The sequence below is a fragment of the Pezoporus wallicus genome, unplaced genomic scaffold (genome assembly GCF_028554395.1).
Source record: "Pezoporus wallicus isolate ANWC-B61680 ecotype Strahan unplaced genomic scaffold, APGP_CSIRO_Pwel_v1 contig_4264, whole genome shotgun sequence".
Classification (NCBI taxonomy): Eukaryota; Metazoa; Chordata; class Aves; order Psittaciformes; family Psittacidae; genus Pezoporus; species Pezoporus wallicus.
The window spans coordinates 1,083,869-1,106,630 of record NW_026637102.1 but is presented as its reverse complement, the minus strand read 5'-3'; the positions used below and the strand labels follow the sequence as shown (position 1 = coordinate 1,106,630).

The window sequence follows — 22,762 nt, the reverse complement described above, 5'->3', positions numbered from 1 at the left end:
ACATGAGCTGGTGGACCCTCAGTGAAGGGTGCCATATGCATTGAACATGTGCTGCAAATGTGTGCCCAGCTTCTGCCCTTCCCACTATCTTTAAACACAGTTGCTTCACTCTCCGTAAGGACTATTAACTTTCAAAGACATAATTTGAAACACAGTACTTCTGTGCTTCTAAAGGAAAAAAGGGAACCAGCTGCTCTTTCAGTACTTTTCTTCTATAGAAACACGAGCAATCCCTTAACTTTGCTGAGATTCCTCTCCAGCATCCTTCACTCATAAATTCCTAAACAAACAACGTGATCCTAATATTGGCCTTAAAATTCTGTGTGAAATGGACCTGGAAATTAATTTCACACCAGAAAACCTGTCTCACTGTCAGCCACAGCACAGGTGGTCAAAAAGAAAACCCTGCCACTGCTGTACAAATTAATTCTGTGACTCAGGTGAGAGGGCAGGACAGTGGGGGAGCTGCTTCCCTTGTGCTACTGTCCCAACCCACCCCTCAATGTGGGGTGCTGGAAAGCAGTGGGACATAGAGGATACCATCATCCCCAAGGGGCTTGTGGTGTGGGGGGACAAAATCACCAAGTCCAACAAGAAGTGAAAGCGGGGCACAGAGGCTGCTTCCTCCTGAACAAAAATCTCTCCTGCACCTTTGCACTTTTATTTACTAAAAAAGGATGTGTCTGGGGAAGGATATCAAGGGATCCTTGTGGGAGACTCCTAGGAAAAGGAGGCATGAAAAAATGACTGATGGTACAATATTGCATGCGCTGGCTGTCAGGCAGCTGGTATCTGTGCAGACCCTGGGGTCCATGGCAGTACATGGTCCACAGCAAACAGAGGTAATTCAGTACCTTAGTTGGGAAGGGTTTTTCATGCGCCTACATTTTACCAGCTTTCCATTTTCATCTATTTAAGATTTAGAGACAAATGGAAATCCCACCTCTTACAGCAGAAGGGCCAGGGAAGGCAGAGAGAGGAGTGACGCACCATAGGGATAGTTGGATGGAGAAATGTTCTGTGGTTAGATAGAAAATGAGAGGGGGAGAAGCCCTGCAGTACAATTTCAAGGTTGGGTGAGTGGTGCCAGGAGGCTGCAAAGGCTCTGTCTACCTGCTCTGCTTTCACAGGCAGGGCAGAGAGGTGATGGAATCTGGCTCAAAAAACATAAGGTTTCCCAGTACTGATCCTGGTGGAGAAAGGCTGGGGTAGCTGGGAGGTTATCTGAGCCCTCCTGCTAACCACCACTCTCCCTGCCTTGTAGGGCTGGCATTAATTGTGGTAGCCTCTAATCGCAATCGCCACTGGGAGCATCCCCCTGCTCGCCGTGCATCATTTTAGTTCCTTTTTTCCCAGCTATGAACTTGTTAAAAAGGCAATTGTGATGGCACATCCCCCATGGGCTGCATCACAGAGCAACATTGCTTTTTTCACACAGGAGCTTGGGAATGCCAACTAGATAAGTCGGTTTGAAGTCCAGCCTGTACACAGCTATTGCTGTTGCTGCCTGATTAAACCAAGCTTGACGGGGAGATACAGGTCACAAGATACTGAATTCCTGTGAGTTTTGTGAACCCAGGCAGTGAAATCCCACTAGTCTTCCCTCCCAATGGGAAAGGCTGCAACTTGGGCTCAACTGGGAATTGGACCAAGAGTCCAAGCAAGACATACAGGCCAGGAGGAACTCTGCTTCATTAGAGTTGACTTATGTAAAACAGGTGACAGGTCTTCAAACTGGTCAGGATATGAGCTGAAAGTCAGCTATCCAGCCTGCACACTGAAAGCTGTGGTGTGAAGCCCAGGCATAGGAACCAGACAGCAATTAAGCAGGGGAGAGGTGTGCTTCTATTTAAGTAGAAACACTGACCTGAATTTATCATCAGTTATCAAGATATCACTTGTGCAAAGTCACAGTGGCTACAGATGACAAGCGGGCCTGAAATGTGGCTTCAAGTTACTTAATATATGGTTTTGCTTTGGTCATTCCCCCTCCTGTTGTTTCTTCTCCTAACTAATTTCCTGACTTTATGGATGCAGCTGGGATCCTCACTTTGCAGGTATCCTGACTGCATACACACTGCCTTGTGCTGATGAAGGGGACAAGGGAGAGATGAAGAGCCCAGGAGAGATAAACCACATGGACCTGCACAGGCTTAGCTCAGCAGGGTGCTTGGAGCCCCACGCCAGTTATGCCTGCACCATTTGCACTCCTTGTGACCTGCAACTTTAGGACAAGCTCAGGTACCGAGGGCAAATCCTTGGCAAACCCTATACAACCCAGGTGTGCTGCAAGGAGATTACTTCCCAGCACCTTTGTTAACTACAGATAGCTCGTCACACTCAGCTGTTTGCCAGGGACTTTCGTTTTTAACCCCAAAGCAGCTGCAGATTGCCAGGGCTGACTCTGGGATGCAGCATCAGGTCCAGCTCCTGCCTGCACCTTAACCAGGTTTGGCGGATGCCCCTGCCCAGGACAGGGAGAGGATCCCTCATCCTGGGGGAATCCCTGCAGCTGGGGGGCCGCTGCAGAGCCCACTTCCCCAGGGCAAACCTGAGGGCACTAGGAACAGGCCTCTGTCCAATTCCAATCAATCAGCCCAGGAGTTGGGGTAATTGCATAATTAGCAGAAACTGCTCTAGAGAGGCAAGGGCTTAATTGTTCCCTCCTGCTCTTGCAGAAGCATTTGCCCACTGCTCCTCCAGGAGGAGGGATACATAGGTGAGTGGATGGGAAGGGTTCCAGTTTTTCCAGCCAGGGCTCCAGGAGGAGCTTTAGCAGCATGACCTGTACTTGTTCGGTGTTTTAATTGAGGTTGCTCATGATGTGGTCTGGTAGGAAAGTAAAGCTCCTCCAAGTCACAAGTGGTGGGAGACTTGTACCTGTGTGTGCAGCAGGGCAGGACCAAAAGCCCTGGTCCTCCTTGGGTTGAGGGACATGGACTGTTGCTGGGAGCTGCATCACCCCCTTGGTGTAGGGACTGGTGTCACTGCAGGCTGCTTCCTATGGCTTTATTGTTTCCAAGAAGGCAAGAACTGAGATGAAGTGGTGGGATTTGGCTACCGCTCCTAAAGCAGCTTGTAGTGAGAGCTTGGACTGGAGGCAAGGATTTGCCCTGCATTGTCCAGCAGGGCTTAGGAAAGCCGTGAGGACTTGCAGTTGGAGGGATCTGGTGGTAAGAATGTGAAGGATAAGGCGGAAACGTGCAATCATAGCATGCCAAATGCAATGCCGTGTCTGTAGAAACCGAGTGTCCAAGGGAGAGGCACTAGGCAGGAAGAACTGCCATGCGGCTCTCTTAGCATGCTTGCGAGCGCGGTGCAGAGGCCAACGGGCTGCCCGTATCGCTTCCCTGCTCATGTATGATTTACGTGCTCCCGGGCCTGCCAGCTGCTCACGCACAAAGGTCACAAAAATCATGCTAATACTAATAACAACAAAAAACACTAAAACCTGTGCGGCTGCGTTAAACTTCATATGGCCAGTGCCTGCCTCGGGCTGAAGTTGTATTTGAAGAGGCAACCAAGCGCTGCCTCGGGAGTGGCCCCCGCCAGCCCTGGGAGCGATCCCGGGAGCTGGGGACCGGCTGCCGCACCGGGAGTCCCCGGGGGCTCTCGGCGGAGCCGGCGCTGAAATACCCGTTACCTGGGCAAGGGGCGCTGCGCCGCCCGCGTCAGCCGCCGCTCGGGCTCCTTCCCCACCCCTTCCTCCTCCTCCTCCTCCCGCGGCGGCTCACTCGGCTGGCAGGGCGGCGGGGGCCGGCAGCCCCGGGGGGGCATGGGGGACCGCCGCTGACACCGGGCACCGAGACCGCCGCCGCAGGTAATGCCCCGCGGGTTTTCCTTGTTCCGTGTTTATTTCTTTAGGGGGGTTGCGTGGAGAATGCGCGGAGCCGCTGGCATCTCTCCCGCTTCCCTGGGGGGCGGCTTTACTCGCAGCCCTCCTTCCCAAAGCTCCTTTATTTGCTTCCACCGCGGGGACAACTTTGGGGTGAGCCCTGCCATCGTTGTTATTATTATTTTTATGATTTTTTTTTTTTTTTGGGGGGGGGGAGGGTCGTTCAAACCGGTGGTTTCAGTGGCAGGAGACGGGAAGCCCAACCTTTTTCCCCTTTAGCAAACATAAAAATAATACTGTGTGTTGGTGCCTGCTGTCCTGTCCCAGAAAGAGCAAGCGCTGTCGCCCGCCTTCCCATCCTCGGCTCTAATCCTGAGTTAGGACTGGAAGGAGGAGGCGGTGAGAAGCTGCAAAGTTTTCTCGGGTGAGCCACGGCTGAACTTCTCCGGATGCGCGGGAAGAGGGATGGGGGTCCGGCCCCGGCCAGGAGGGACTGCGTGGCAGCGAAGGAGGTGGGGGGGCTTAATCCCCTCAAAAACATATTAAATGGGAAAACGGCTTTTCAAAGCGGCGCACTTGTTCTGAACGGTTTGTATTTATTTCTCGAGAAAGCACTTCGAGAATTCACACGCATTGCTTTGCTCGCTCCTCTTTTTCTTAGTATCTCACAAAACCTGGAATCCTCTTCTCTTTAAATAAATGCTTTCCTGATCACTTCAAATACCGACCCCCGCGCACGTCAAACTCGGCATTGACCGGGCATCTTTGAACTGCCTGGAGTCGTGGCCGGAGCCTTTATTTAAAGAAAATGCTCAAACTTCAAGCGTCTGGTCCCCATTAAAGCCAGCCAGCCAAATTCATTACCCATCCTTTTAAGTCACAGAGTTTGAGGTTTGTTAGGTGTGTCTTGGCTGCAAGCTCTTTGTGGCAGGGATAGCTTTTCCCCTCTGGTTTGTTCTACCCAGCACCAGTTCCTTTGTTCCGATCCACTATTATTTGGATGCTGCGTGAAGGTAAATAATAGCCCACGCTCCATGCAATTAGAAATACACGTGTGGGGCTTCATTACTGGCAATTAATTGGGAAAATACAAAATCTGTCCTGTTGGTAGTAAAGACCTAATGAAGAAGAAAAAAGAAACTAATAAGGCTGTTGATAGAAAAGGCAACAGTTCATTAAAAAATAATAATTAACAAAAAAGGCTAGCAGGGAAAGCAGAGCAGGGGATAGCTTATTTGACCACATAGAAGGATGTGGAGGATGGGATGATGTGTCGATTGTCCACGGGTGACTAATGGAGCTGGCTGGGACAAGGATGCAGCCCAGGACTCTCCAACAGGTATCTTGCATGGGAAGGGCAAACCCAAAACCAGTCCCGTGCTAACGATGTCTAGGGTTGCTGCCAGTGCCCTCTCCCAACCACTGTTGTTTCCCCAAGCTGTCTTTCCTCTCTTATCTACCAGTATTTTCTGAGGTGAGTGATGCTGAAATGGGAAGTTTTCTATTCTGGTGCGTGTTTTCCTGTTGTTGTTTGGTTGGGTTTTTCCTCTGTGCTGGGTGAAAAGCCCTGTTTGGTGGCAGGTTCCCTGGCCATGACAGTTGTCAAGGGGGTCAGGAGGGCTGGCAGAGCTGCTGTTTCCTGGTGCCTGCTGTGGTGAGGATGCATGCAACAAACCTGGCTCCTTCCTGGGGTCTTCCTAGCTGTGGCAGCCTGGCATGCCTCCGTGCATGATGGCACTATGGGACAGAGCTGGTGTTTTGGTGGTTTTGGGTTTTCTTTTTGCTTGTTTTTTGTTTGTTTTTATGATCTTTTTTTTTTTTTTTGGGGGGGGGGGGGGGGTGGTGGTGGGGGAGGGAGGATAAGGTATTCCCATGGGAAACTTGCATTTGCCAAAATCCAGATGGGTGTTTCGAGAGAGGGAGTTTTACCATTATCTCTTTTTCCCCTGTCCTGGGGAAGGAGGAGATGAAACCCTTTTACAATTCCACTTTCCTTCTCCACTCCCCTCCCTCCCCAGCACAAAGCTGTCTTTCTTTCAGAAGGCAAACTGCAGGTTTTGTAGCACCAAGTCAAGATTGTGATACGAAAATACAATGTTTTGTTTTAAGACCAAGTTGTGAAATGCTCCCTTTATGGGAAACTGTAAAAATTGATGTTCTCCTCTTTTTTTTTTTCCCACTGATAAGTGGAGACACAATCTTTGCAAGAGGTGGGAGCTGCGCAACATGGCTATTTGCTGGGTTTGGGAAGGGTATCCAGCCCATGTACAAAGAAGCTGCATGTCCCTTCCAGTGGCATCTCCTGAATATAGCAGGGAGGTAGCATCAGAACTGTTTTCTGCTGCTCAGATGCAATAACACCCAGAATAATGTCCATTGTATGGTAGATTCTCTGCTGACTTGATGGAGGTATGCAAAGAAAAAAGGCACTACAATCCTCTTTGGAGCACACCCCAGGAGTGTTGAGGACATCTCAAAAAGGATTTATGAAGCTTCTCAGATGTTCTATGCAGATGGTCTTGAGAATGGATTATTTTTAAATTTAAGAAGCTTTAGGATATGGGTTGGCTTGATGAGGGGCTGGCCTGTGGCCTCTCATTACAGTGTAAAATGTCTTGTTAGGGTATAAAAATCTCATTAAGGTGGCAACAGCCTGGCTAGCTGGAGGTTTGCTTTGTGAGCATAAATAGTTCAAGCTACATCCTAAACACAAATGTCTGTGTGTTTTCCCACTACAATGCCTTGCTTCCTCCAATAAGACTTTTAATAATGTTACAGGAGGATGAAGGTTAGTTTGAGTTTTTTATGGCCCAAAGCCTACAAATGTGGAAATTCATGCCTTCGTGCTTGAGTTGCTATTGGACCCTCTTTCAGCATGCAGGTTCTGTAGCTGAGATGTGGAATCCCAGTGGTTAAGACTTTCCCAAATCTTGCAGATGTCCTGGATCTTACCTGTAGTTGGCTAATGACCAGGACACTATAGCAGGGGCTAGAATAACATGTATGCCTGTGCTGTGAGATGCAGCATGCTGAGTTCAGAGCTTTGGTCAACGAGAGCAGGAAATCTTTAGTTATGGAGCCTGGTGGCTTTCAGTCTGTGAAGGTGCTGGCACGTGGCTACCGTGGGTGCTTGCTGACTATAGTGTGCTCCATAAATGATCAGAGGGCAATCCCAGGCATATGCTATCTCCCTGCTAGACAGCCTAGAAGAAACATCTACTTAAATCCATGCCCCAGGGCTAAGGACCTTGCTGGATGTGTCTTGCAATGGAAGCTCTGATCTGGCTGGGGGTGGGGGCTGTAGTGTTCTCTTCCCTGCCTCTGCCAGAGTCATGTTGCACTGGGGCTTTCTTCTGTCCTTAGCCTGACTTGCTTTGCACTGATGTGTGCATTTCATGTAACAGCTGCTTTCCAGAGGAGAAAGATGTCCTTCTCTTGGAGTACTATGGGGAGAAAGTGACTGGGATCAAAATCCTGATGGGAATAGGGGGATATGCTGGTGCACAGGCTGCTGCAGCTTTGAAAAGAGCATGTAAGAGAGGGTCTGGACACCTTAGAGGGTGCTCAGACACAGCTGGGGTCCTGGGAGGGCTTCCGTGAACAAGCCTGTCATGAGTAATGAACTACTGTCATTAATCCAAATAACTTCATCTGTGCTGGTAGCCTTTCTTATACAGTTTTACACACTGCTCTCAGGGGTTGCTGTTTGGGATCAAGTGATTGGGGGGGGGGGGGGGTAGGTGTTCCTCCTAAGTAGCCCCATCTTCTTTTCCCTCTGCTGTCTCTTCCACTTTGTTTCCCCCCTGCTCCTAAAATTTCAGTTCGTGAGTGATTAGCCACAGCGTGCCCATGGTGTTACTCCATCAGGCATAGCCTTGCTTTTATTAGCTCAAACAGCCAGTGGGCCTTGAAAAGGTCTGTTGCAGCAAAGTGCCTCTTGCTGAAAGTTAAGTGAGCTTCGTGCGAAAGCAGCAAGGACACTTTCTCTTGATTTGGATGAAGCAAGAAATGGCCTGAGAGCTTTTGCAGCTCAGGGCGCTAAGTGTGAGCATGATTTTTTTTTGCTTGGGATGTGTTTTGAGTCTTCTCTCCCATCCCAAGCACCCCTATTTCTCTCTCTTTTTAAGATCTACCTTTCCAGCCTGCAGTTTGAGTTACAAGAGGACTGAATAAATAGCCTTGTTGCTTCTTTTTAGTGATGCGAACATCCAGCCTGGAACTTAGGAGTAGCTGGAGACATAGAGACAGGATGAGATCCTATGTACTTGGGGTCCTGTGCTGATGGGGCTTGGAGTGGCACCAGCTGTGATGAGTGTTTGTCAAGGAAGATGAAGTTATTTAACCCATCTTATCTGGCAGGGCTTTGTAATGTAGTTTGGTTACTGATTGCCAAGAGCTCCTGGTTGTGTGGCTGATGGGTTACTCTTGGAGTTGATGCTGAATTTTTTTTATTGCACTGTTCACACTGTTACGGGTGCGCTTCTTAAAGTGAAGCTTACAACGTCTTTCCTCCTCCTGCTGCTGCAAAAAGGTGATGTTCACTTCCAAAGCTGCACCTGAGGGTGGCAAGGAGAGAGGTGTCATGCCAGTCCCTCCCTGTCACTCCAAGTGCACAGCCCTGCCAAGAACCCGGCTTCGCTCCCATGCTGTAGGGGCCAGCATGAGCCAGGGGGCTTGAGCTGTCGTCATACACTGCATGTCTGCCGAGTGTGTTTGCTATTCTGTAAATGCAGTGGGCAATATTTAAACGAATGCTTTTAAATTCCTCTTCACAAATGTTCTTTCTTTCTCCCCCCCCCCTTAAAAAATCCAAACCAAACAGAAGTTGCATGTATGCATCTGAGGCAGTGCAGACAGGACTTCCCCGGATATGCAAGCAACAGGCTGCATGGCAACGTTACAGGCTCACACAGAAATGTGTTAGAGCCTGAGGATGTTGGACACTTCTGCACTGTTTTGATGGTAGTGCTTGGAAGTCCAGCCAAACTGCTGCCTGGCCTTGGTCAGCAGGCAAGACTTCCTTCTTCCAGACAGGGCACAAGAAGGAAGCAGCTGGCCTCTCCTTCACCATCAGGCCTTGGGTCAGGCCTTTAGCATCTTTACCTTTGCCACTTTGTCCATAGTGGTTATATTTCAAAGAGGCTGGATAGAGGTTCCTGTCTTGTGAGACCAGACTGTGCATGTCATTTCATCTATTTCAGCTTTCTACTGCCTCCTAAAGTAGTAATTCTCACCCCTTTTACCCCTTATCTTTTTTTTCCAATAAGCTAAGTTCCATTGCTGTTGGCTGCTTTTCCACCTCTTAATCCCACGTTAACATCACCTGCTCTGCAGCTTTGCTGCGTTACCTCTGCATGCTGGGTTCTGTGCTGGTGCAGCCTGAGAACCAGCAGAGCTGGGAGCCTGCCAGCTTCTTCTCCATACCCTATCCCAGTCTGTCTCCTAATTTAGAAGCTGTCATTCCAGTTTAAGTGAGGTTTTGTGTTGGAAAAATGATTGCCAGTCACCATAGGCATCATAGCAACCAGTGCTGCCACAATCTAACCCTCTCCCCCAAGCCCCGAAACAAACAAGTAAAACACCCCCAAAAACCCAGGCCATCTTCTTTTCCACCTACCTAAGAAAGATGCTGCCTTTGCCATGGAGGGATGGGGGGCAGTGACTGCTGCATCAGGGAATGGGGGTCCACCTTCCTGAGGCTCCCATGGTTTTTATAATAGTGCATGAACGAAGAAGTGAATTGGATGCTTGTACTTGTAGCACTAAATGACTTTCCTTGGGGATACCGCAGTTACAGTGGAGGGTTTGCATGTTGCTAATGCAGAGCTGAGCAGTTATCAAGGATTATTTTATGGCAGTTGCAATGACTTGGAAAACCAATTTCACTTCCAATCCAGACAAAGTTTTCCTGCATGTACTGAGAAGCTCAAACGTGACATTTTCCTCTGGTCTCGGGCTTTTGGTTAAGCAATGTGTTAATGCCATCTTGCAGTTAAAACTTGTTACCTATGGGAAAGCAAAGCTCTCACAGCCCCAAACAAGGTGTTTTCACTCCAGTCCTTGTTTTGAAATGGGAGTAAACTGCTGAAAATGTGGGAGACTTTGGTGTTATTTGTTGTTAGCAAGTAACAGCTCTAGCTTTTTCCTTCCTAGAATAAAGGTTTAAATACCACTCATTGGTGCTAGCTGGAAGCACAGCACAGAGAAACTCAGGCTTGCTGTTGACTTTGTGGGTATACCATGGGCTGGGTGGGGAGAAAACACCTGTGTCTCCAACCTCAGCTTTGCTTTTGGGGTGAAGAAAGGGGAGAGAGCATCTCTCACTCTTTCTCCTGCCAGCAGTGTCTCAGGGCTTAGGTGGGTTGTGGCAGCCGCCAGCAGCTGTGCCCCTTTGCCCCTGTTTTGTGTGCAGCCATCCACCCGCCTCTGCATAAAAATACACTGGCCTGTATTTATTTAACAAGGAAATTTTTTCCTTCGCTGCGGGGAATAAAAGAAAAAAAAGGGCAAATTTTTTCACTGGGAACAAATCTCATTTTCAAGAGTCCTGACAAAATGAGCCATAAAATTACAATATTTCAAAGTGCTTCGTAATTCTAGCACGGACGGCTCTTCATCATGGAATCTGAAAGCTCAGAAAATATAAAACTCATTAGATTAAAATAAACCACCTACCGCATGGAAGAAAAGCTTATTTATCAATATCAATTTACTTCTGATTACCCTGTTCTGCAATTTGTTATTTTTAGGAATTATGATTTGTGTATAGCTCATGCCGATATGTGGAGAAAAAAGAAATAAAAATTAACTTTTACTTTTTTTCCTTTTGAATCCTACTTATTGTAAAGACCTGGCCAAGGAGCAATTATAAGAAGAAAAGGTGAATTTCTAGTGGTGCTTCCATTTGAGGAGCAGAAGCCTGGGAAACCGGGAGCCGCTGTGCCTCTGCAGCCTGCTGTGTTTTGGCGTGAGGGTTGGTGCCACATGATGTGCTTTGTTGAAGAGGATCATGGGGGTGGTTTCTCTGATGCACATTTGGTGATGGCCCCTGTTGGAGCATCCTCCTGGCTGCTCTTCTGAGGTGGCCAATGTGATAGAGGAAGCTGGGGAGGGAGAGAGGGCATGGATGGTGAGCTGGGCGGAAAGGAGTCTTCCAGCTGCTGGCTGGATGCCACAGGTTTGGTGGGATCCTGGCAGCAGCTCATGGCCTTCCACTCTGCCTATGAAAGAGCAAATGCTGCTGGTGGGCAGCTCTGGTTGATGGGCTCCCCTCTTTGGGGGACACAATTTGTGTTGCATCGCTGAAGAAGGGTTTTTTTGGAAAGGAGTGTAGTTTCCTCACATGGAAGCCATTTGGGAGACGCCTTGATTTACACTTTCATTTCTTCTTTATGCTCCTGGAACAGCTCAGAGCAAACAGAGGCTGACACTATAAATTCCGAGGCACAAGTGTTGCGGTGCTGTTTGGGGAAGGGAAGGCCAGGTGGGGGAGAGGGGCGAGGGGTTTGCAGAGCGATTAAAGATGCCAGCAGCAGCTCAAATGTGAAAGCCAGCAAGACAGCCGCCAGAGAACCCATTGCCGTTGCTCTGATGGAGGCAATTGTGTTTTGTATGCATGCAAGCCATTATCATATACAAGTGCCCCAATAGTGCATTTAAAAATAACCAATACAGGTGCAAAGCCTGGAAGCCAATGCTTAAGCACCCCAAGAGCAGTATGTGGCCTGGGCTCAAGAAGCAGGAGCATCTCTACTCCAATGTTTTGCTGAGGTGATAGGCTAGAGGGCTCTTGGAACCTTGCTGCCAGCTTCACTTGGATTAATGTGTGCCAAGGACTTGAGCACGCTGTCTGTGTAGCCAAACAGGTGGGACCTTTGCCATATTTAGGGATGCAGCAATGTTGCTTAAGCAGCTAAAAAGCCACCTCCCAGGCTTGTACAGGCTGGGGCAAGTGGGCTGAAAAACCTCTGCTTGACCTGAGCTTGTTCCTAAACTTTCAAGCCCTGGACTTCTTTGCAAAGCAGTGTTTCAGCAGTAGAGGCTCCTCCAGTTCTCATCCATCACCATTTAATGCAGTTCTGTCTGCTGCTTCCCGTGCCTTGGGGAGCGGTTGCCAGTGGACTGGGAAATCTCTGGTTTAACATTAGTGCTTTTGCAGCCAGAAGACAACAGTTAAGTTCCCTGAGATGGCTCGCCCAGAGACATTATTATGCTGGAAACTGCACTGAATGTTTCCTACAAAGAGCCTCTTTGAGGCAGAAGGTGCAATTTAATATGCTCTTAGTCACAATTTTTAAGTTCTCCCTGGAGATTTCTCAATCCCATTCCTAAATTTGCAATATTCGAGTGAACCATCTCAGAGAACCAGTGAAGAGCTGCAATATTAATGAAGACAGACAAAATCAAAATGACATTTCAGGCAATTACTTACATAATGAAGTGACTGACTTGGAATATACAATATTTAGATTTATCATGACACTCGAAAGGAGATCTGTCAACTGCCTTTATTTCTACATCATGTAAATTGTTTTTCCCCTGCCCTGTTGCTTTTTAAACATGGTCTGTGAAGCTGGAAAATAATGTTTCCGCTCACTTGGGCTGATAGTGGTGCTGGTTTAGAAGAAAGTTAGCACCTTCCTCAGTGGCATTTTGGCACAGCAGAAGACAGAGGAATTGCTCAGGCTTGGGCTGCCTTGCTCGTCTCCATCACATCCATTCTGGCAGCGGCACAGTGAGCTTTGGCTCTGCACCCTGGGCTTGATGCTGGCCTGAAAGGATGCAGGGGCCTGAAACAGTGATGTTGTCTATATCTGAGATTTTTTCCTCCCCCAAAGCCTGTTAAAGCAGAGGAAAACTGAAAGGTTTGGTGGTTTTTGTCATTGGAAGAGTCTATTCTGCTTTTGGCCAAATCTAAAGATTTAAAGGTCCTGATAGGATCCCTGGCTCCTGGGGAAGAGGTAATTTTAGTTTAGAAACTGGGTTTTTGGGTGTTCTGCTGATATTGAATGCTCAGAAGTCAGAAACTTGTTGGGAGGTGGAGGATTGAACTCTCCTGCCCTGTGTTTTCTGGGGAGATTGGCATGGTACACCTCAAAGTTAAGCAGCGCTGATCCCTAAAGTGTCCTTGGGCTTGTGCTGGATTTCCTGAAGATGCACAAAAAAGGCCACAGCACCATTTTTCTTGCCTAGGTGAAGACCTTTTCCTCCCAGAGACTCTCATGTGGCAAAATAGCTGAAGAAATTAGAATTCAGGGCCCTTTATATGGTGACAGAGTTGTTATGAACTGACTTCGCTGACACACCTATCAGTAAAAATGTGTGTAGCTATTGCTTTGAAGCAACTTTAGGAGCATCCACTCATTCCTGCGGGGATGCAGGCTCCCCTGCAGATGTAAGGACCACCCCATGGGGTGCCCATGCATATCTTAGGGTGGCAGTGGGGTATAAAGCTCTCCACCCTTACCTGGAGTCAGAGCTGCAGCCTGTGCCCAGCACAATGCCAGCTTTAGGGTAACTCTGTTCACTGTCATTGCCTCTAGTGTGTATAGAGCAGGATACTGTAAAGGGCTGAGCTGCTGCTTTGAGGGTTAATGGAGAGTGATGGTGGGTGAAGGTGGCACCTTTGGTTTATGAGTACTCCCCAGGTGGGAATCGCATATCACAGCAGCTTATTCAGGCCTGTTGCTTTAGTGAGCTGTTCTCCAAGTGCTGCGAGTGCTGGGTGAACCAAAACTCACTGTGTATGTGAGCAGTCACAAGTGTAACAAGTCTCTGCTCAGGCTGGTGGATGGAAGATGTGATTTATTACTCGTTTCAGCTCTCATGGCTCAGGTCAGCTTTTGATCTCAAGTGGGAGCTGCTTATGCATTCAACTATGGGTTCATGTCAGTGTTTGCTGTCCAAAAGACTGCCTGTCACGTATGCTCCCTGCCTTTTGTGTCCCTGGGTCTGCTGCTGCATGGAATGTGCTGAGCTGGTATGAAAATGTTGCTGTGCCCCACACCTTTCACAGCACCTGCAGAAATATGGAGAGCTTCAGAGGCAGGTCACTTAGATGTGCTGTCTGCCTCAGGCTCTGTGTGAGCTGCCTGGGGGGTTCTGTTGTGCCTATGTACTGTGTGTAACATACATGATTTATACTTGCCTCTGGGGTGGAGTGTTTTAAAATATCACATGCATAAATTTCCTCATAAAGCGTGACTTTGAGGTTTTGTGGGATTGATTCTGGAAGAGCTTTGTATTTAATGGTCTGAAAACCATGCGAGGATGTAGCCGTGCTAAGCAGCTCTCTGTTACTGTTTTGTTCTGCTGCCTCGCTGCGAGGAGTCATGTACTGTGCTGAATACGAAGCCAGGGAAATTTGAGAGGCAGAGTGGGATGCAGGCACATTTGCAAGCCTGTCTGCTTCCAGTGCCTGTTTTGCAGCTGCCTGGGTGGTTTGAGAGGTTTGAGGGGCTCTGCTTTGTACTCTGAAATCCTGGTGCCTCTTCAGTGATTCTGGGTCAAGCTTCCCATGCAGCCCTGCCAAAACATCTTAAATCCCAGTGCTGATGGCTCACTGCTGTTTTGCTCCTGGGTTGCAGCAGCTCTTTGCTGCCCATAACACCTCACCTGGTGCTTGAGCTGCTTGTCTCAGCTGGGGCTGTTTCTGCTCCATTCCTGACTGCAAGGGCCACAGTGGCTTATCCCCTGTCATAAGATGAGCAAATATGCTTTAGAAAGTGGAAAATAAAAAAGCATATCACCTACACCAGGTTAATCCTGGTTTGCATTTGGCACTTGCCAAGAGGGTGGTTTGAGCTGCATGAACCAAGGAAAGTAGTCGTGGCAGCATTTCTTGGTGAAGTGCCCTGTATAAAAGGCAAGCGTTGACAAAATGTTGGTATCCTGAGTGTCCCCTTGCGGTGCAGGGTCACTAAGATGCAAGCTGGGGCAGGACTACATCCCCAAGTCTGCTCTGGGGAGACAAGGTAATATCCGTAAAGCACCAGACTTGACACTGTCTGTCTTCTTTGTCAGGAGCCATGAAGCGTCACTCTGCTGCCGGCAACTTTCTGCTTCTCTTCTTCCTGGAGCTGGTCTCTCTGGGTAAGTCATCTTACTGCCTGCTCAGTGCTGTGCTCTTCTCTCCCTTCCTCTCCCTGCTTGGGTTTCATGTCTGCAAGGCACAAGGGTACTATTTTATGTGTTTGTGGTTTCCTGATGAATATCTGAAGGCAGAGCAGCATTGTTGCAGTCAAGGGGAGATATGGCTGCTATGGGTAAGCAGATCGCCCAGCCCTATCACATGTGGGCCTAGGGGTCTGCATATTGTGCTCCCATGCAGCCACATTTCTTGCAGTCAGTAAAAGGACACATGCAGCACAAGGTGGTCCTTCCTGGGAGAGACAGGGTGGGACTGGAAAGATGCTTGGAGGAGGAGGATGATGCACTGGTGGGGCTAGTTGGTCTGGGTTGACGAAGTCAGAGCTGGTGGTGGACCTAGAGATAGACATGTTGATAGGTCATTTTGTGTCAGTAAAACCTAAAGGAAATTAGTTGGAGCAGATAAAAGGCAAGGATGAAAACCAGAAGCTTGTTAGCTGTTCAGCAGGGATATTACTGTCAGGGTTCTCCCTGTGCTTTCAGCAGCAAAATTATTACCTGAACTGTGCTTTAATGTATGTTGTATGGGAAATAAGTTCTCTCTGAGCTGCAAAACTTCTGTTCTAATTCTGGCTGGAGGGAAGGGCAGGGCTCTGGGCAGGCAGAGCCTCCATGGTCAGCTTTCCTCCCATTGCCGGGCTCTGCCCTGTGAGCATGATGCTCTTGGTTGTCCCTGGCTCCCTGGCTTCTGACAGTGGGCTGGGGGGTTCCAGCCCAGCTGCTGGGTGTAAGCTTGTGGGACAACTGCTTTCTGGTGTAAAAAATGTGCCTCTCGCACCGGGCTTTGGCGTATCACAGGGTGAGCTGTAAATGCACAGCAAAGCTCCATGAAAATCAGGATTGTTACATGAATGAGCTAAAGCCCCTGGGTGCTGGTGGGGGAAGAGGGAGGCCGAAGGATGTGTTCTTGTGTGGCACTTGCTGATAAACAATAGCAAGCATGTGTCCATTTTGATAGCACTGTGCCCTTTGGAATAAAGGCAGGGTTTTTCCCCTACTAAAGCCTCAAGATGACTTGCCCAGATTGACAGCCTGATTAAGCAGTCGAGGGATGACATTAGCTGTGACTGACAAGTGCAAGTCAATCGTCCCCGGGTGTCGTATTGGATCAAGTATAGCCTCACTAGTTAACTGCCCTGCCATTCCACTGGAAGTGGAAAAATAAGTAAAGAAGACAACCCAGTAAGTCCTTCACCCCAGTCTGAGCCTCCTAAAATTTGCCCCCTGCCTTGCCCTCCTGGGATATTGCTTATGTGACTGGTCCAGTACATCCCATTGAAGTACACTGGGATGGTGGGTTTTGCTTGCCTGTCTGGGGACTTGCTCCTTCATCTTTCCCTGTGCAGTTGGTCACAGCACCCATAGCTGGTGTGTTCATGGTCCTGCTCTGAGTGCCTGGCTGGACACAGCGGGTAGGTGATAGCAAGCTGCAAACCCTTCGGAGAGGCGGTGCAGGGAAATGGGGATTTGGAAGCTTGCGGATCAGCAGTGTATCCTAAATCCTGCCCTGCCCAGATTTTGGTTGTCATCTCTCTGAGGAGTGCCTGGCCTTGATAGGCAAGTGCTGGCGCAATGTTGAGCCTGGAATTGGGAGAAGTGTGTGGACACCCTGCCGTATGCTTTGGGGACTGCAGGTGATGGAATGCCTCTTCCCAGATGGCTTGGGAAGCTCCTAGTGAAGCAATTAGCGAGGGTAAATGTAGCAATGAAGGCTAAGTGGGCTTGGTGCATTTGGAAGAGGGTTTAGCTCTGGCAGGGCAGTGGAGTCTGCCTGCTCCTACCCAGGTACTGCAGTCACTAGAGATAAGCAAAGACCTTCATAATCTCTTGGCTAGAAGGGACTGAGGGATGCTAACCAGAAAAACAGGTCCATGATTACCATGTTGTTGGATGAGCAGTGGTCAAGGATGTGAGTACTGACTCTGAAGGGCAATGTGGGTGCAGGCTTTACAGGAATAATGTGGAAGAAAATACCCAGCACATTGAAACACCATTGATCATGATCCCTTGAAGCCTGTTGGTAGCATGTGAAGAAGAAATAGAGTGTATGGTGGAAATGATGGTTTTAAGGGGATGGTTTTCATTTGCTGTAGTTTGTATCTTTTGACCCACGTTTTTGTATCATTCAGATGCTTTCCCTCCATTGCCTCCCAATGTGCACTGCCCTTCTGAATACTGACGGTCTTGCAGTGGGGTGACAGCCTTGGTCTTTATCCTGAGATTTGCAGCCCGAAGCAGAGTTCTGCCTCTAGACCCTTGTTCAGCTTTCCCCAGCTCTCAGGTGCCAGTTGCCCTCTTCTCTTAACATATAGCTTCTCTGTGCTCTCAGACTGGTAGTTTGAATGCCTCCCAGCACCTAATGCAGCTGCTGGATTTGGAAGTTGCAACTGATTTTTAGTATACTGGTAATATTAACAAATGTATTTCGAAATCGAGGGGGTTGCAGAATTGAGTTCCCTGCAGTAAGGCTGCTTGGTGTGTTTTAGCTTCATCTGCCCCCTTCAAAGCCTGCTGGACCTGGCACGGCAGCCAGCTACAAGTGTGCTTCAAAGCCTCCAGAGATGCCATTAGCTCTAAATAACCCATTTTGTTGGGGTCCTTCTCATTTTCTTTCCAGGTACTTAACTCCAGAGGCTGAGATTTAAATGTGCCTTTGCAAGAGCACTGCCTCTAGTGCTTTCTCACTTCTCAGGGCGTTTAACAGACCTGGTGCCTTGGGGAACAGGGCAGTGATGAAAATACCTGTCTTATTACAGAAGGAGCCTGGGAAGACTCCAGGCTGCTACTCCCCTATCCTGTGCCCATGTTCCCCCTAAGGGTGTTTCCTGTGGGTGCTAAGCAGGTTTGTGAGGGAGCAAAGCTGGGACCTGTGCTCAAAAGGTGTCAGAAGCACGTTCCTCCACTGGGAACTTGGGCAGGCAAAAAGGGTTCTGAAACTTGGTCTGGTTCTTGTTTCTTAAGGTGGGATGCTGAAGAGCAGGGCAGGAGGGTGGTGGCAAACTGTAGTGCCAGCAGGGAAACCTAGACAGCTGATCTCATCTGGGGGTTGCTGTGCCTTTGTCTGAAGTGGTGCCTCCTCATCAGTGGACATGAGCTGTTTTGGCTGGACCAGTTTAATTAAACCTCTGCTTTCCCATGCACAGCCCTGGTTTTGGTCCCTGGCAGCTGAAATGCCTTTCTTAAAAGCCTGCAGGCTTGGCCAGCTCTGGCTGTGTATCAAGGAAAACAAATTCTTCGGACACAGACTGCTCAACACCAAATCTTTTTGGAAAATCGTTTTATTTCTCTCCCACCACTCTTTTTCCTACATCCCTTTAATGGTAAATCTTTCCAGGTTGACTTTTTTTTTTTCCCAGGTTCAGGCTGTAGTTGTCATTCTACGTGCTCTGCACTTAACTCTGTTACCTAATGAGGCTGAGGTGGAGGGTGCTGCGGGCCGGGGGCAGGCTCATGAGCTTCCAGCTCTGTAAAAGAGGAAGTAGAAAGAAGTGAGCCTGGTTATTAAAGGTGAAAGGAGGCAATTAGAGGGAAAGGTGATTGGGTGATGAGAGGCACACTGGGTTTTGCAGGGATGGCTGACAAGGCGAAAGGCTCTCAACCGTGGGAATGAAGCAAAGGTATTAATCATGCGCTAAAACAATAATTGGTGTTCCTGGTCCCCAAGCTGTTGGCTTCCCCCTTCCCCTCTGCTTCCACCCTGCAAAAAAAATACTAAAAAAACAAAGGCTGGCAGAGGGAAGTGTCTCCCCAGCCAGCTTCTACAGGGGACCACACGGTGGTTTCTTTCCTGTTAGCCCTCATCTCACAGCTACTCCTCGCCATCATGATGCCAAGTGGCATGTATATCTCTCTGTGCCCTGAGCCTCTCCCAGCCATGCTGGCCTGTGCGTGACATGGCAGGGAAATAACGCCTTGCTTTTGTCCTCTTCCCAGGTTGGGGCAATCGGCTGCCGTACTTCATAAACTACTTCTTTGACACCTACCTGCTGATCAATGAGGATACTCCTGTGGGTAAGTGGGGTGTGCCAATGGAAAGGGGATCTGCTGCTGCCAACCCTGTGATGGAGAACTTTAAAGAAATGCTTTTCTTTTGATTGACAGATGTACATTAGTTTATTTAGCTAGGGATCGGTTTTTAGTAAATGCAGAAATCGACCCGGTCATTCTCGGCTTCTTTCCAGACTCTCAGTCCATTAAACTTGTGGTCTTCAATCAGGGCTTGTGACTGGCTTTTAATGTGGGAGGAATCGATTTGGAGCAGAGGGCGGCTGGGAAGGAGGCTACGGTGGCTCTTTCTTGCATCTATGCCTCTTTCAACTATGCAGCCTGAACAGCAACCTCCTTAAAAAAGGGCTCTTGCCTTACCAAAGTCAACACTGAAGCTTTCAAGAGGTTTCCTCCAGTGATTGCTTATCTCAGTGAGAGCTTCCAGCTGTCTCTTCTTTGGGGATCCCTCAGTTGCACCTTTTGCAGCCTGTGATGTCTGAGCAAGTAGGCAGGATGCATAGAGTCTTGCTGGTGAGTTTCAGGTGGGTGGCGTGGAAGCTCCTGGGTGGTGGCTGAGCTCTGCACAAAGATGCATCCCCAGGAGAAGACTTGCTGGAGCTGCAGCAGTCTGCCTGGGAAGTTCTGTCTTTGGTGATGTTCAGGTTTATTTGCAAAGTGCAATAAGACTGAACACTGTTCCCTGGGTGCGTTTACTCACAGCAGAAGGCAAACTGCAAACACTGTAAGGAAAGGAAGGACCTGACCTCACTGTAATTTTTTTTCTAATTCCATCCCCCATGGCTTCCATCCATATTATTTTTCATGGTGTTTCAGAGCCCCCCCCCCCCCTTACAGGTTACTTCACACCTGGTTTCTTTGCTTTGTTCTCAGTACGCTCCCTGCCCCTCACTTGCCAGTGACACACTTAGTGTTGGATGTGTCCCGGACAAGTCCCAGGGAAGGAAGCAGCTGTGCAAGAGCAGGAGTGAGAGCTGGTTGGGAGCAGCTTAATGGAGATGTTTCCTCACTGAGTACGTGGTTCTCAAAGCTTGAAATACCTTATGGGAATTGGACTGAACTCCTATTTTGACAGAAAATGGGGGAAGATTTCTGACAGTCTGCTTTCCAGTGAGATATTGTGCGAGTAAAATTGTTCTTGGAATTACTTTGGGGGTTGAATTTTATTTTTTTTAAACTTTGTATTACACTGTACAGAAATGAAATTCACTCTTAAGAATATTGGCACCCTGAGATTTTGTTTCCAAATGTGCCAGAGGAAAATGTCAGCCTTGAAAATGTTGGAAAACAGTGTTTCTGTGTTTTCTGCTGTTGGTAGATGCTTTCTGAGTTAGGCTTATTTTTATTTTTATTTTTTTAAAGCATCATCTGGGAACACCTTTCGTATATTCTGACTGAGGTGTAAGTAGCAGAACAGTATGTGGTGCCTCTTTCCTAGGGGAAAAAAGCCCACCATCTCCTTTTTGGAGATCTGTTAGAAGTGCCCATCACCATGGGACTGACTGAACACCCCTGTGCAGCCCTGTCCTCCCCTCACTAAGGCATCCTGGGAGGCAGCCTCACCTAGCACCAAACCCAGCAGTCCCTGCTTGCTGCCTGCCATGTTGAAAGGAATCTTAAGCAACAATTAAGAGATCATTCCCCCTCTAATCACTTACAAGAGTAAATTAGTCTTGTCAGGAGCCATTAAGACAGAGAGCTCAGAATTCATTAGGCGAGACTGGGCCAAGGGAGCTGCTGGTGCTGCCGCTGGTCCAGGCTGATTAATTTCTCCCAAAACATCATCAATGCCCATCTGTTCGATTTAGGTCTGGGGAGAGCAATTTTCAGGTGGACTGACCCTCTAGTCAGTTATTTCGCCCAGAAGTAATGGAAACACGCACACACACGTGCACACACACAAAGGGAACTGGAGACGTGAGCTCGAGGAAGGCAGAAGCATTTGAAGGGGCTCTGAAAGAAATTGCAGGAGAAGCGGGAGATGCTTGGAGAAGAGGAGGAGGGGTAATGACTGGTTGGGCTGTGGTGGCATGAGAGAGATGGGGAACCTGCAGAACCCATATCAGCTGACAGTAGCTCGATCACTGTGTGTTTTACTCCGAAAGGGAGTACTGGCTGGTTAACAGCCCTTATAAAAAGAGTTTGCAGGAGAAGGTCTGTCTGTCTTTATTGTGCTGCTCACTGCTTTTAGCAAAATCATTCCAAGGGCCATTTCATTTAATCCAAAACCTTTGAGGGCTGGGGGTAAGGGAGAGTGGCATGGATACTGACACCAGGTGAGCTGCTGGAGGTCTCTGGCAAAGTGTGATGCTCACTGGTGTGCTGGGGAGGTGGCATTGCTGCAGGTGGGGATGGGCAGGCAGTGCTCTGGGTTTCTCTTGGTTGGGGTTTCCTGTGCTGCAAAAGGAATGTCTTTTTAGCATAATGTAATGACTGGAGTCTAATTGCCCAGCAAATGGATTTGCTGTATGCAGGACAGGAATGGGAAAATGAAGATGATCCATCATGTCGGGTCTGTAACTAGCCTGATAACCACCTAGCTTGGATTCACCCAGTTTCTCTGAAAGTTTTCATGCCTCAACGCCTTGCAAAATGCATGACAAAGGAGGCCATTTAGACGAGCGCAGTTCTACTTTCCCTTCATCCTAGTGATAAGTCATAGCATCGCTGGAATAACGTTGTCTTAAAAGAGTGGGAAACGCTTTAATCATTGCTCCAGAGCTGATAACATGCACTTGGCTTTGCTATTGCATGTCAGGGGCATGGCTGCCTGTGTGGTCTGGTGACAATGCTTCCATCCTAACCATCAGATTTTGGTCATGCATGCCCCACCTAAAACTACAGGAGGGGATTCAATCTGGAGGGGAAACCCACCAGGATGTAGTTGCAAAGCTTGACCACTCCCTGGGCAATGCGAGTGTGAGATGATGCTGGTGAAGCTGGGAAAGGTGCCTGGGAGGCACCTGGCAGGTGGTGAGGCTGGGCTCCCCAGGGGCTCCTGCCAAGGCTGCCTGCTATTTGATTCCTCTAGTTATTTCTGGCCAGGAGAGTGTGCAGCTGAGGCTCTGGGCTCTCTGCCTCACCAGGTTGCTATGATGCTCTCCTGTGAGCAGAACCAGGATGACACCTCCACTGCCTGGTGGGATGCCCTGGATCCCCCATAGCTGGCTGCCTCAGCATCTTCTCCTGCTTGTTAACCCATGACAGTGTAGGGCTAAGGAGAACCTCTAGCTCAGCAAGTCCTGTGGTCAGGGCTGCTGCTGAGTGATACACAAGTGGTGCTGGCTCAGCACTCAGAGCGTGGCTGGGTGCAGGGGTTTTGGGCTTACAGGCCTTGTGTGCTCCCTGACTCAGCAGACCAGTGCCACTGTGATGTGGAGGGACGGGTGGCCAGGGGAACACTGAGCTCGGTGCCTGCAAGGAGGTGAGGACATACACATGACAGGGGGCAGAGGGTAGGTTGAAATCATAAAAGCATGTGTGCAATGTATAGGGCTGTGTTTTCTGCTGACAGCCCCCTTAGTCTTTCCCTTCAGCATTATGCCTCTCGCAGGAGGCGTGGGCTGTGCTCTCCATTCTTTGGGTTCACTGTGCTCAGAAGGCAAGGTGGATGACTGATGAATTTTATGGGGTTCTTCTGCCCCTTTTTATTATATGTAGCTTTTGCTGAGCTGGTAAATGCACCATAAGTAGCTCATGCTTCAGGAACAGGGGGCGGGGAGGGGGCATGCCTCTATGAGCTTACAGAAAAGCCTGCTTGGGGACTTGCAGATG

General features: G+C 48.8%; 1 protein-coding gene across 12 annotated transcripts in view; it reads left to right on the top strand.

Annotated features, from left to right (window-relative positions):
- The first annotated feature begins 3,528 nt into the window (after positions 1-3,528).
- Positions 3,529-22,762, top strand: part of CDH23 (cadherin related 23) — a 208,062-nt gene continuing 188,828 nt past the window's right edge. For 3 of the 12 annotated variants that reach the window (XR_008971454.1, XR_008971453.1, XM_057403307.1), the window contains exons 1-3: positions 3,585-3,820; positions 14,858-14,926; positions 18,917-18,994. Coding sequence is in view for 9 of the 12 variants with exons in the window: in XM_057403307.1 (XP_057259290.1) it covers positions 14,863-14,926; positions 18,917-18,994 (142 nt within the window). In the remaining 3 variants the exon portion in view is untranslated. Of the gene's footprint in view, positions 3,821-14,857; positions 14,927-18,916; positions 18,995-22,762 lie in introns of all 12 variants that reach the window. The other 9 variants (XM_057403310.1, XM_057403311.1, XR_008971452.1 and 6 more) reach the window with 8 other exon arrangements.